General features: G+C 49.6%; 1 protein-coding gene across 1 annotated transcript in view; it reads left to right on the top strand.

Moving 5' to 3' along the window:
• The window catches only part of OXSR1 (oxidative stress responsive kinase 1), a 64,645-nt gene that overhangs the window by 28,558 nt on the left and 21,650 nt on the right, over positions 1-14,437 (top strand). Inside the window, exons 5-6 of the mRNA XM_084281576.1 lie at positions 5,436-5,491; positions 12,666-12,775. Of these exons, the coding sequence (XP_084137702.1) occupies positions 5,436-5,491; positions 12,666-12,775 (166 nt within the window). The remainder of the gene's footprint in view (positions 1-5,435; positions 5,492-12,665; positions 12,776-14,437) is intronic.

Consider the following 14,437-nt stretch of genomic DNA (forward strand, 5'->3'; position numbering starts at 1 on the left):
CGCTTGTAGGTTCGGGTCAGTGAGCCCTACCCGAGCTGCACACTACACTAGTGTGGTCTCCAGCAGTTCCTGAGTTGTCAGGAGTATTTGGGTTGGACGTGGTTCAGGGCTGGTAATCTTCATTCCTGTCTGCAGCATTAGTTAGAGCAGGAGAAAATGTCACCCTCGCTTACCTTTTGCTTTTTCAGAACCCCAGTGCTGTTCCCATTTACTCACAGCCACCCTGTTTGCAGCATCTCCCGCCTCTGCTTTTATCTGCTGTGGGTTATTTTGGGTAGGTGACCCGGTACAGGCTCTTGCAGCACCTCTCCAGCAGTAGAGAAGTTGTTTAAGTCACTGATGTTCATCCATGTGTCAAGTGAGTAGCACTCTTCAAAAATTTGGCTTTGAATATTGTCCCCTGTGTCACGCAGGAGCTCCCCTGGCCTTCAGCGATCCCAAAAGCTGCGTGCGGGGAGAAGCTTTAAGCATTTATTCAGGCTACTCCAGTGTCTTCATTCACATCTTACGCTAAAGCATCAGAAATGCTTGAATTGGCCGAGTTTGTGTGGTAACGTTAAGCACGCTCCAATTTCTGGTGCAGCCTCATGAAATGTTAACTTGAAGCGTTTACTAAATCAAATCACGTCCCATCCTGCGGAGTCCTTATCAGACTTCAAAGCTGAACGCTTTCAAATGCATTCAAGACAAAACCCCCACACGTCTAGGACAACAAACAGGGAATTGCTGGAGAGAAATCATCATTTTGTGAAAGTAAGGAAAGCGTCACTGAGATGGCCTGGGAGCGTCATGAGGACTGTTTCTACTGAAAGGTGACTTTACAATGGAAACTCACCCCATTTTTAACTGCCTTAACTTTCAAAGTGGGATGAAATAAGGAGATCTTTCCTCTAAAATCGTCTTATTCTGGGTTTTGGAGGAGAAAGTCCAAGGGGCAAGTCTCCTGCCAGCCCTGGGTGTCTCGGATTTCTCCCTTCTCCATCACCTACTGATGCTGGTGGCTTCGTGTGTGTGTAGCTACACACCCTGCTTCTCCTCCCTGCTGCCGTCCTTCCAGAGGAAGTCAGCTCAGGAAATGGAAGGGCTGAGGGGGTGAATTTATGGGAGAAATCCCAAATCCCCTGTGCTTGTGTGACGCCATCAAACAGCGATGTGCAGTGGGGCAAGCTCGTGAAACATCCTCAGGAGGAAGAAGCAGGGCTGTGGAGGTTTTTGTGGTTAGATCATCTCGGTGCTTGGTGGCAGGGCGAGGTGTAGTGCTTGCACCATTCCTTCATCTTCCTGAAGGAGCCGATCTGCCCAGAAAGACTTCTGAAGGTTAGTTTTCTGCCCCTGCACCGAGGAGTGGTTCAGCTTGAACGCTGATGGCATTCAGGCATGGCAGTGGGAGGCAAAGACCGAGGCAGACAGGATCTGTCACCGCACCACACCTCTGTTTGAACCATCACACGGCTTGTGAGCACGTGGGAAGAGAAGGAAAACCATCAAAGTTGGCACAGGAGCAAGAGGCGTAAGCTGGACATCATCCTTGGAGATAAAGGCGAGTTGCAGCCGCTGTGATAACGGCGTTTGACGCGGCGAGGCAGTAAGTGATGTGGCACTCTTCCCCCCACGCTGTCTGCCTTTGTCAGCCTCGTGCTGACTTGGCTCAACGTTTTCTGTCCTGCCTCAGCGTCTTGCAAGTCCTCGGAGCTATTCGGCTCGCCGAGATGACAGCCCAGATTTCAGGAACATCTCCGGCAGCTTGCTTCGCTGCGCTCCCCCCTGTCTGAGCCGAAGCAGTGACTTAACCTGAACTGAATCGGGCTTCTGAGTCGTGGCTCCTGGGCCCCCAAACCTTGGATTTCAAGCAGCAGCCCACTTCTGCAGCACTGGAGGGGAAAAGTCCTCTTACCGATGCGAATTGGAGGCTTTAAAAATAATTCCAATGTGTATGAGACTTGAAATAAATCCTGGGTTTCCCTACGAGCTCCCAGCCTCCCCGCTGCTGCGGGTGGGTGCAGGGAGGAGCAGGACGCTGCTCTGCCCGCCCTGTGCTGCTGGAAGCCCTCTGGCGTTGGGATATCTTCCCAAATCCACCCCTGCGGAGCTCAGTACCGCACCGTGCAGGTCAGTAATTGCATCTCACCTGGAAGTTTAATGCTTCAGGCTCACCCCTGGGGCAGGCAAATATTATATGGCTTTGCTGAGCGAGAACGGGAGCGCTCTGACTTCCAGCGCTTCCAGCACACTTGTCTCAAACGTCTCCTATGTGAAGCTGAATGCGTTGGCTTTGGGGAGCATAAAAATCCTGCTGTGCCAAGCCTCGTTGCCATTTTGCAGCGCTGTCTCGAGTGATAAGGCGCCTCCTGTAACTGTTTGTATCCTGCCTTGCAAGGCAAGGGGAAGAGGTAACGTAGGTAACAGCACTGAAACCAGTCAGGTGGTTGATTGTGGGGAGGGAATGGTGCTCTTTGGTGTACAACACCCCAAATTGCTTTGTGTTTAACAAAGCAGAGAGCCTGTCCTGGAAGCGTTTTGCAAATTACTCGGAGTAACGTTGGCTGCAGCAATGGGTTGCATCCGTAAACACCGAGTTGCTCGTTACTGGTAACAGAAAGCAGTAATTCTTCTATCTCGCACCTTCTTTTTTTTTTTTTAAATGAAACTTGGCAGGACCAGCCGCGCCTCCTTCATGCCAAGTTACGCGCTGCGGAGTTCAGCCCGTGAACGTTTCTGGGTGCAGTTGATGGAAATCACATCCAATGGGCAGATGACTCACGGCCGCGCTGACAGCCAGCACCGACTCCTAGAGGCACATAGAGGCGGCTTAGAAGAGAAGGCACAGTGAGGCTTCATAATAAGGGCTTTTTTTTTTCCTTTTTCCCCTTCACTTTGCAGTTTTCTTCTTGCTGCTGGGCTGCAGGAGTCCTGGCGTGCCACGCTTCGCCCAGGTCCCTTACACATCCTGCATTTTCAGCGGCCTTACATTGCTGTCGTACTTGTAACTCTTGAAGAAGACTTCTGAGCACAGGCCAAGCGAATCCTTTCTGATTTCCAAACAATATGAAGAGGGTTATTCAAAAAGCAATAACTTGTCATGCTCCGTTGCTTTGCTGGCAAATTCTTCGAAGTCTGTGCTGCGGGGTTGTGCTGCGTACGCCGGCGCTGCGAGCTCGCAGCTGGCTGCTGGAAATGTCGTGCTCCATTTCGGGGCAGCAAGTCTGCCTTTAACCCTACCGTCCCTGCAGTGACAACACCGGGACAGTGCCAAGAAGGCAGAGCTGATCACTAAGGATTTTAAGGGATTGAGCAGGCTTTTCATAAAGGAAACAAGCCCGTTAGGATGTGGTTTCCAATCTGATTTTTTCTCCTGCCTGTTGAAAAATGAAATGAGGGCAGCGTGGAAGTGCTACACTTGCAACTGGAGAGCATCCCCGCGTTGCCTTCCAGCTCTCTTGTAGCTGGATGCTGATTTTGCTGGATCAGGGATCAATTTTGTTTATACAGCACCAAACGCCTGTGGCCCAGCCCCAGCCTGGAGGTGTTGATGTGATGCAAGTGAAACCGTGAGGTTGGGTAGCTCTGGGAAGCCGAACCAGTTCAGAATGCAAACGAAGGAGGCATTTCTGCCCTGCTGGGAAACCTTTCAAGGCTGAGGTGGTGGAGAATCAGGATTTGCGCTGGAGGGAGTCCAAACCCTTCTTCCCTGTTGGCGTGAAGTGCACGGTAAATAAAAACAAAGTCAGGATTTTGGGGAAAGGCTCCTGGAGGCGTTAGGAGAGAGGAAGGCGGCAGCAGTGGAGTGGGGACATCCCAAACGATGGGTGCGCTTGTTAAGCTACTGAAAAGAAAACATTTGCTCCAGCTTTCTGTAACTTCATCTAAAAGGAGATATAATTCCTGCTTCCCATTTCCAGTAGGGTAATTATGCCGGAGGCACACGGTTTACTCCGAACCTGTCAGCTCAGGACAGGGGCATTGCCACGCCAGTGGGAACTGCCTTCAGACTCCTGGACTTGGCAGTAACCATGGCCTGGAGGGACAAAAACGTCTCACCATTCAACAGGCGAGTTTCTGAGCATCTCCTGGAGAGGACAAACAGGAAACCACTATTCCCTCTCCCCTCCTCGTCGCTTTAAACCTCATTAATTTGTCTTAAGGATGGTTTTAAGGTGCCTAATCTGAGGGTCCCCACGTGCTGCTGCCTGATGGTCTGCCGTGGCTGCAGCTCCCAGCTGTGGGAGGAGAATGTGGAAAATGGGCAGGTCTCGGGGAGACCAGCAGGGATTTCTTTTAGGTTTGGTTATTCCCGTGGCACCGTCACATCTCCTTACTGCTTTGAAGCCCCTTCTGCTTTTAAATCAGCTCCGGGAGGCTGGCTCCCCATACAACCTCAGTGTTTCCCTGCATTTCTGTCTACGTTTTCTTCATCATTAAAGCAAGTATTTTTCCTCTCCTTTTACAATTGTGCCTCTGCCATGGATTAGGCCCCTCGGATGGTCCCTGCTGGCAGGAGGTGTGCGTTTGGCAGGGCTTGAAACGCTGCTTTGAAGGCTGAAGTCAGCTCGCAGCGCTGCTTTGCTGTTAAAACCGTCTTCTCCAGCCCTTACAGAGAGGAATTTTTAGTCCCTTTTGTCCTGCTCCGTGCCGGGGGGGGACTCTCCCCGTGCCAATATCTTCCTCTGGATATTGGGAGGAACTGAGCAGGTCCAAATGGTGGAGAGGACGTGTTGAAAATTACCCTGGCAGCAGCCTGAGCATCCTCGGATGCCAGGAAGGAGGAGACCTCGGGGATGCTTCGGCCAAGCCATCGTGCCAGTTCTGCGCTCATGGTGCACGAGGGAGGAGAGAAAAATAACTCCTGCCTTTTTCTGCACAAGGATTTGGGATATTTGTAAGAGGTGGGGGAAGAATGTGCTTTTTTAAATTATTTTTTTTCCAATTTTTCCCCTCCTTTCTCCGTGCAGATTAATGCGAGGTGCGTGGTGAAATGTTATTTCGCTGCTGCCTCCGTTCCCCAGGCGGGCGCTTTGCTCGCAGCCCTCCCGGTGTGTGTCTGCACTGGGTCTGTGTGCTTTGGGTGCAAAGTTAGAGGCCGTGCAGGTGCTAAAGGTATAAAGTGCTAGGTGCTGCTTCCATAAAAATAGCTAAATCAAGAACCTGGGACAAACCACTTGGTTTGCTGGATTTTTTTTTGTGTTAGGGAACTTTCCGGTAAGTTTTTTTTCCACTTTCTTTGTATCCATAGCTCTTAAAACGCTCCTAGCTATAAATAACGAGGAGACCACTTAACGTCTGCTGAAGTTACAGCTGGTGCTAAGTGCCTGCTGCTTCTGCGGGACTCGAAGCGAGAGGCGCTAATGCAGGAGAAATAACGAAGTTGGATGACATTTTTGTTGGGTGAAGGACAGGTTTAATGAGTTCCACTTAACCGCTGCTTTATCTTTCCGCAGGGATGTGAAAGCAGGAAATATTCTTCTCGGAGAAGATGGCTCGGTGCAAATTGCAGGTAACTTTTTCCTAATCGCTCTGAAAAAGCTTTGGGCCTAGCCCTGCGTCTGAAGAAACGGTTGAATGGGCAAACCTATGTGGGAATGTTAGCTTCAAGAAGCCTCACAGTTGGTTTATTTTTAATAAAATAAGAATTTTGCATGTTGATATCTTAAACTACTGGTTTTTGGTGTAATGAGTGCCAGCGTGATTAAATCCTTTGGCTGGTGGGGTGAAATGAACGTCCTGGAAGCAGCCACGCGGGGAGCTCAGCTGCCGGATCCGGGGACAGAGCTGAGAGGTGTGAAACCCCCTGGTGTGTGTCTGCGCCTGGACCTCGGTACGAGGGGCATGGATTTTCCACTGGGAGGCAGGATGGGTTGCGCTGTGAGGTTTTTGAAGGGAATTTTAAGGTTTTCCCATAATGGGGCCAAGATTTAGGGTTTGGAATCGGACAGAATGCTAGGTTATATGCAGGGAGAGGCCGTAAATAGCTGTTGCATTAGAGCAATGCCCTGTTATTCCAGCATTTCAGCCAGCCCAGGAGAAAGCTGCTTGTGTTTCTCTTCCACAAGGGTGCCATGGCTGTTTAATTAAGGGCATGACTGTTTAATTAAGGTTTTTATTAAGGTGCTAGGTGCCTTTTCGTGTATTTTTGTCCGCCGAATAACGTTTAGTTGATGGGTAATTTTAAGGCTGACTTAAAACCTCATAATAACTCTCATAAAACCTCTTGCTTAGCCTTTGTGAATTTTAAAGGGTTTCATTTATTCGGGATTTGGGGATATTCCCCTGAACCGAGCTGTCTGCTGGCGGCTTATATGCGCAATGCGTAAATGATGAAATCCTTCTCTCTGCATATTCTGCGAAAGCAACCCAGCGAGATGTGCAAAGTTCCCTTTTTGAAATTTTTGCTCTGCATAAACAAGTAATTCTGTAATCTTCCCTGCCACCAAGTAGGAAAACTGAACTCCACCGAGGTCAACAAGTTCGCGGCAGCGCCAGGAAGCGCTTTAATTTCTGTGACAGCAGCCGATGGCTTGAAAGAAACAAAAATAAATGAATGGCCGAACGCTAGTGAGGAGCCTGACGTGGGCAAACCGTGAACATTTTTTTTCTGTGGGAATTTCTAACACGTCAGCTTCCTTTCCTCCTGACCCGGGATGAAATAGCAAAGATTCTCGTGGATTTTTTTTGAGGAGGGGAAGAAAAAAAACGCTGGGAGCCAGCCAGCCCAAATAAAAGGAGTTTTGTTTCGACGTGATCAAAGCACCTGCCTTTGACAATCTCAGTGCAATTTATGAATAATTTGGTCGCTAATTGGCTGCCTCAATTATCATCCGGATGACATCACCGCATTCCCATGGAAGGAATGTGTTGAAGTTTCGCTGGAAAGTTACAGCACGAGGGGAAAAAAAAAAACTTGATCAGCTGTGGAACGAAGCCTGAGGTTAAGAGTAAATGGGGCACCTCCCTTGGAGGCGCTGGCCTGCTGCACGTAAAAAATGCAAATAGTTTAGTAGGAAAAAATGACTTCAGCGCTTTATAATGGATCCTTTCCCTTTTGTTCCTGTATCAAAGCTGCCCGAAGCTACTGGAGTAGTGGGGAGAAGTTCTCCTTTAGTGTTTGGCCTTTGCGACCTGCTGTTCCTGCGTGCTCGCTGCTGCTTGACACAGTTTGTGTCTGAAGAAATGCGCATCCTAAATGTAAGGAATGCAGATCCTAAACTGCAAATCCTTTGAAACCAAAGAGCTGCTTTTAGGAAGGTTCATAAAAACCGCCTGACCCGTGACGGAGGAAACTTCGCTGCTGGACTGTGCCTCCACAACACGGCGGTGATTTTATTTCACGTAAGGCACACTGGGGAGCCTTCCCTGCACACAATTCACAGCAGCAATCTTGCTGCAGTGTTACACAATTCTGTTTGTGCTCCCTGGAAGCTAAAAGCCTCCTTTGCTGATACGGGCTGGTAAGGCTGAGCAGAAAGAGCGAGGTGATGAAGGTTTGCCTGACTTCGCTCAGGTCCTGCTTGCAGTTCTGAGCTGAGGGATGCACTTTGGCTCTGAAACCACTTCAGCAGCGCCGGGAGGCTGTGGCTGGTGCAGGCAGCGTGCTGGAGGAGCAATCTCTGCATTCAGAGGCGTTTGCTCCAAGTCCGAGTTCTAAAAATTCCTCTAATGGCCTGCACAAACACCCAGCTCAAAGCTCCTCCCCGGCTCCTAGGACTTGGTATTTTTATTCATGCCTATTTTTAACTCTGCTCCTTTTCAAAATGTGCAGCCACTGAACCAGGGCAGAAAACTGCCTGCAGCAGGTACTGCTGCCCACCCAGACCTGAGCTGAAGCCGCTCCCTTATCCAAAATCACTTCTTTTCGATTTTTTTTCCCAAGGGCACTGCTTTGGGCTTGTGGCTTGGCACCGAGCTTTTGGAGCCTGTTACGATCCCGAGCGTATCGCTTTCTCGGCTTGGAGTGTTTCCTCGCCCGCAGAATTAATCTGTCTTCTCACGAGCTGGACTTTCCTTTCCCAGATACCATTGTTCTGGGCCGCGCTGGCGGCGGTTGCAATGTAAATGGAGATAGCTGCGTGCTTTTGTGCTCCAGCCTCTCCATGCCAATTACTGTATTATTTTTTTTTAATCAGAACATAAAACCTCTGTGCCCTGGCATTTACTGGCTCCGCGGAGTCTAAAGGCTCGCGTGGGTAAAAACATTCCTGCCGACACAAACTGCATCGGTCCCAGTCCTGCAGCGTAAAGCAGGAGGCTTCCTCTCCCAGCCAGGAAGGTTTCATAGTCGTGAGCTTATTGAGCTGTGCAGGTCCTGTGGGTTATTGCGAGACAGAGCAGCAGGCTCGTGGTAGCCTGGGACGGATGGGAGAGGAGGCACGCTCTGCCAAGGTGCAGGTGAGAACCACGCAGGCGTGATGTTAGCATCCTGCTGAGCCTGGGTGCAAAACAATTCCTTTTTTCCTGATTTTAGTCCCTGGGATGTCCAACGATACCATCAAATACTCGCTCACCTGCAATTTCCAGGCGTTGCCTGGTGGCTGGAGGAGATGGAGATCTCACAAAGTCGTCGGGGACTCGCTAATTGATGCCGGGCAAGCTGCCGAGCCCCCCCTCTCGCTTTATCTATTTATAAAACGGGGATACTTCAGGCCAGGCGCAACTTGTGTAACTGAATTTGTGTAACTTTCCACCCAGCCATGCCAACTTGTCACCAGTTCGCCCTGTTCCTGACTGCTCCTAATTCACGGGACTAAAATAGCGCCCTGCATAAACACCGCGCGGCCACGCGGGCGCTGCCATTCCCTCACTTCAGCTTAGGAAATCGCAGCTTCGGGAGATGAAATCGGGAGCTAACTCGGGGAGAGGAGCGCTGCTTGCAGGGCTGGCTCCAGCCCCCAGCGGCTGCTCCAGCACTCACACCTCCCAGCCTCTTCTGCTGTTCAAAAAAAGGCAAAAAAAGGGTTTTCCGAGTGGCTGGGGAGGAGTTTTGGTGCCTGCCCTGCAGCAGCGTGATGTGAGGTAACCCGTGCTTCGTGTTGCGTGTCCTAGTGGGGTTTCCTGAAGAGATGTTTCAACAACCAAGCAACGTAACCACTTGTGAACTCCTCCAAGGGCGGCGTCTTCATGGGCTTCGTCACCCCTCTGGCGTAGCTTCGTTAACCTTCGTTAACCAGCTCGCTTTCAGAAGCGATTTGTGCGTTTACTTCAAGAGCTTTCATTAATCATGTATGCAAGAGGACTAAACTGATGGTGGCGCATCTAAAGCTGTCATCGATTAGAAATGTGTGTGAGCGGAGAGCTCTGCCTGCCAAAGGAGAATTTGGGTGAGAAAAAAGCCCTTAGGGCAGAGAGAAGGGCTCGCAGCAAGCTCACAGCCCTGGCCTTGTGGTGAGGCCCTGTCCCAGGCTGCCCAGAGGAGCTGTGGCTGCCCCATCCCTGGCAGTGCCCAAGGCCGGGCTGGATGGGGCTGGGGGCAGCCTGGGCTGCTGGGAGGGGGCCCTGCCCATGGCAGGGGGTGGGATTAGCTGGGCTTTGAGCCCCCTGCCAACCCAAACCACTCTCTGATTCTATACTTACAGATCCAACAGCACCACACGACCATGTAGTCTTCAAAGGAAACTAAGCTTGTTACCCTTCCCTAATCTTCTTCTCTCTGCTGTCTCACCAACCTGCTGCGTTCCCTGCAGCAAATTGCCATTCACCGCTGCCTGCATCGTCTTCTCCTTGGGCTTTGTTCGCCATCAGCTCGAACACCCTGAGCTTTGCAGAAGAGCAGCCCTCGGTACCACTGCAGCGAGTTTTTGACGTGCGAGAAGCAAGGTGCTCAGTGCGAGAGCCGCTTGGTGCTGCCTTCTGAGTGCTTTTTATTTCTTGCTCCAGGAAGCGCAGCATCTTGGTTGTCCGAGTTTAAAAGCAGCGCTGAGTTGTTTGCACTCAAGGTTGGTTTATGCTGTTCTGCACCCGGAGCTTGCTGTTTTAGGGTCTGATTCAAACCCTGCGAGCTCTCGGGAGCCTTTCGGATCTCAGCAGGCTCCTGGTTAGTGCCCAGTGGCTTTTTTTCCCTGGTGGTATTGCTAGCTACAGTAGCAGGTATATTGATTTAAGAATTAAGTTAATATTAAAATAGGAGTTGTCCAAGGCTGACTTCTTTTTCGTGGGATTATGACCACGTACAGTTTCTACTGCAAAAGGCAAAATTTGCCAGATTTTGGCATATTTCTGCCCTATTTCATTGCACGTTTCTCTGGCTTAGCCTTCGGGAGGGAAGTGTCCCAGGGGCAGCCCCCAGGAATCCAGGAGCTTAGGCAGAGGGAGGAGACGCAGATCACATCAGCTGCCCAGCAGTGAGGGCTGAACCCCAGCTCGTGGTTAGGCTTTTATTTTATTGCTTCCCAGGTATTTCCTGAGAGCAAACGCCCGCTTATCTTAATAGCTGGGGCTCGGATAAAGGCAGCGAGGTGACATTGGAGAAAGCTGCTTCAAAGGCATTCCTTACGGCCGGGTAGCCCGGGCTGCTCGTGCCAGCTTCAGCCCACTGCAAATGAGGGGAATTGATTGGGAAAACACTGAATAAATCAACCGTGTAATGGAATACGATTTCATTCCTTTTAAGCTTTCTGCAGCCCTCAGCTGGCAGACGGTAGGGGCGCGATTCCAGCCTGGAGCTGAGAAACTCGGCCTCGTGTTTGGGTGAGCGCCGCGTGGTTTTGCTGCTTTTGCTCCGAGTGGCATTTCCTTTACCCTCAGAACGAAGCCGAGGTAAGATAACGTCCACCAGCCCATCACAACAGCATGCTGATGGCACCCGGACAAGTTTCTAGGAGCATTATCTTTATTTAAAATAACTCCCGATTGTTCTGGTGTTCAGAACAATAGGTCTTGCCCATAATAAAGGGTAAAGTGCACGTAATTTTACTCCGGGCTTTTCTGGAAGCCCTTTCAGTTTCTAAGAAAAGCAGGGATGAGATGCACGCGTGGAAAAAGCCAAAGCACTGTTGCAGGAAGCAGGTCTTGTGGCTTTCCAGAGAAATAAAGGTCGCAGCGCCTCCAGCCATAGGTGTTTGGATAGACAACACTAGAAATTCCAGGCTAGCAGCACTATGGGATGCCTCCAGCAAGAGGGAATGGGACAGAAAGGCACATCTGGAAGAAGCCGGACCCTAATTGGAGGCATTTGGTGTAAACACAGGATTTTAACCCTGCCATTTCAGCGCAACCTCCTGCTCGTCAATGCAAACCTTCAGTTACTGATGGTTGGTTTCTCCGTTCGTGTCCGTGGAAGCCTCTAACCCAGGGGAGCTGGAAGCTCTCAGCGTGGTGTAGTTCCCAGGGGTGATTTCCTTTCTCAGTACTGAGAGGTCGGTGACACTGCTGCTGTGGGGCAGGGGGAAGCTCGGCCCTCTTCTCACGTGGCTGCTGTTGCTGGCAGATCTGCAAAAGGCATCTTTTGTAGCAGCTGATTTCTCAGTTGCAGTTAACTGTCAGCAGCTGAGCTGTGTTTTCAGACCCAAATAATGTTCTGGTGTTACATAAAATAACCCTTGAAGTTCAGGCTCACCCTCGAAGCCCGTCATCAACCTCAAAAACGGCATCGAAGATCGTGATTGCTTTTAAAAATTAAAAATAGAAACAGAGGGAAGGGAGTAAAACTCCGTTGTAGAGACCACTTGTAGGTCTGTAATTCTGCAAGGCATAAGTGGTGTTGTTCAGAGCGAATCGGGAGGAAATAGTTTTGGTTTGTGTTTAGTTCCCCTGTCACCTGACTGATTTTATTTGTATTCAAAGGAAAGTCTCCTGAGTGGCCTGGTTGCCAGCTCTTTTGTAATGCTTCATTCTGAACAAACATCTCGTATCCTATTGCTGGCCCTGCACCCCCCTGCTGCTGTTTGCAGCTCGGCTTTTCCACATCGGTCTTAACTGGGAAAGCGTCGGCGTCGCTGTTGTCATATAGAAGAGTGATTTGTGATTTTGTTTTGAAAGAAAGAGTTTTGGGTGAACGCACAGCGCATCTTCGAGCATCCTGCAGCCTGTGGAAAATGCTTCAAGCGAGGGAACCCTGTGCAGGGTGTCTGCAAGGCATCCCCTGTGAGGCCCAGGCATGGTAAGCAGTCAGAACCTGTCCTGCTGAAGCACCGAGCATCTCTGTGATGGAAGACTACCGAGCAAAGCACGTTCTGCTAACAGGAGATCCCAAACGAGGGACTGAGTGATGCCTCCACCCTGCAGGATGCTGTCGTGACACTCAAACATCACAAACTCCGGGAGATTTTTATGCATTGACTTCTTTTGCTCAGAAAACCCTTGCAGTAAATATTAGCCAGACGCTAACGAGGCTCAGTAATTTGTTACGTACCTACACAAATGCAAATAAAGGCTGTCAGAGGCAGGTTTGTGCCCCAGCAGGCCTGCCAGGAGAGCGAGGGCGGGCTGAGATGTCCAGTGGGCTGTGATGGAAAGTGGAATTTTCCTCTCCGCCAGCCAGCCCCGAACGCTTTGCTGTCCCCAGTAATTGGATGGTCAGCTGCAGGGTATTCATCCACCAGCACTCCTTGCTAACTGTTGATGATTCTTCATTAGGAAACTCCTCGTGCGTGGTCTGCTGCTTGATAGGTGGCTGGGAATAAGCCCTTCGGCTTGCTCGGGATGTCTTCTTAACCAAATCTCGTCTGTTTGCTTTTCAGACTTCGGCGTCAGCGCGTTTTTGGCCACCGGTGGCGACATTACCAGAAATAAAGTCAGGAAAACCTTTGTGGGCACACCTTGCTGGATGGCTCCAGAAGTGATGGAACAGGTGAAGCATTTTTCCTAGCATCCTTTTAGCCCATCTGCACGTGGAATAATTCCCCGTTGTCCACAGCAGCCATATTTACTTCAACTTAAAATGCTAAATTTGCATCCTTTAAGGCTTTCTTAGAACCACAGAATTGTCTTTAGGTTTTGGTACTGCTGCTAGGCTTGTACTGTGCATTATTTAGGGTTCGGTAGCTTCTGGCCATGTTGCTTCTCTCGAGGGTTGTACCCCAGGTAAGTCTGAGGCTGCTGAGCAGTTGCATAAAGATGATTAAACTGCCCCTCCCTCATGCCTGAGCGTGAGGTGGAATATAAATAGCTTCACACACGTTAAATACACACATAGCCAGTCAGGTAACGTGCTCTTCTGCATGGGCAGATCCGAAAATTTGAGGTAGCAAATGGAAAATTATCCGAGGGGGGAGTTCTCACAGCGAAGTTACGCACGGTTGACTTCGAGCTTTTCAGTTTCTCTTGGCTTACGAGAGCCCAGCCTGTAAATATTGAGGAATGCTCGCCTCTCCCCCTTCCTCTTCTGCTTTTTTGGCTGGCTCATAGATGTCATGCTTCCTGTTGGGTGGAGGTATGTCACTTTTTGTCCTCTCCTACTCGTAGACTAAACGACAGGGCTCAGCTTTGTCTGCACGGCTTCTGACGCAGGCCACCTGAAAACCTTGTTGAACGTAAAGGTCTGCTGCCCATTGCTGAGTAAAATCAATACGCTACGTGCCAGCAAGGCCTTTCGTAGCAGCTGTTTATTGCACTGCTGTTCGGTGCCATAAACATTCGGAGAAATATTCCTCATCATCTGAAAAAGCTTGACAGAGAGCTCAGGGTTTCAGTTTTGGCATGTGCACCAAGCGAAAATACAGCGATCTAAATGTTTTTCCAAAATATTGTTGTTACAAAGATTCCTGGAAGGGAAAAAAAAAAAAAAAGGAAAAAACATTGTTTTATTAAAATAAACCTGGCTTGTAACTTTTTTCCTATTACTTGCAATAAAATACTTGAGGAGAAATTGAATGAGACCCCCGTGTATCTAGAGTAAAATGTAGCTAAAACAGTGGGAGAGTTTTAATACATTTTTTTCCTACACCTAAAACTTCCTCAGGAATTTAATTAATTTTGGAGGGGTTTAAATATACTATTGATGAAGGGCTTTTTCACTGCTTGGCCTTTTCAGTGACTCCCCATGGCAGCTTTGTGGGGCCGATGTGTTAAAGCACTCCTGCTGTCTCCTCGAGTCTAACACCCCAGGGCACGAGGCAGTTCCCCAAGTCAGGAGCTGTCTTTGAGAACTCGCTTCTGAACCGCTCTGCCGTCACATACTTCTGGATTTTCTTGTTGAATTTTAAGAGGCGGAGGAAAAAGTAAATAAAAATAGCACATTTAGTGTGTCTAGAACTGGATCGGAGTTGCCCCTGCTTTTCTTTCTTTTGTGTCAGTGCTGCCTCTGGTGCTCGGGTGGCTGCAATCAGCAAAGGACCGGGGGAAAGAAGAAACTTTTTTTTTTTAAACTGAGAAAGGGATGTATTTGACAGGGCAGATGTTTTCCAAGGAGGCAGTTCTGTGACTTCTGTGAGGGTGCACATCAAACTCGTGAATAGTAGGCGGGAAGGAGGCATTTTGGATGCTGCTGTCAAATCCTTGTGCCCGTTTATAT

This window comes from Netta rufina, assembly GCF_964035555.1.
Source record: "Netta rufina genome assembly, chromosome: 2".
NCBI lineage: Eukaryota > Metazoa > Chordata > Aves > Anseriformes > Anatidae > Netta > Netta rufina.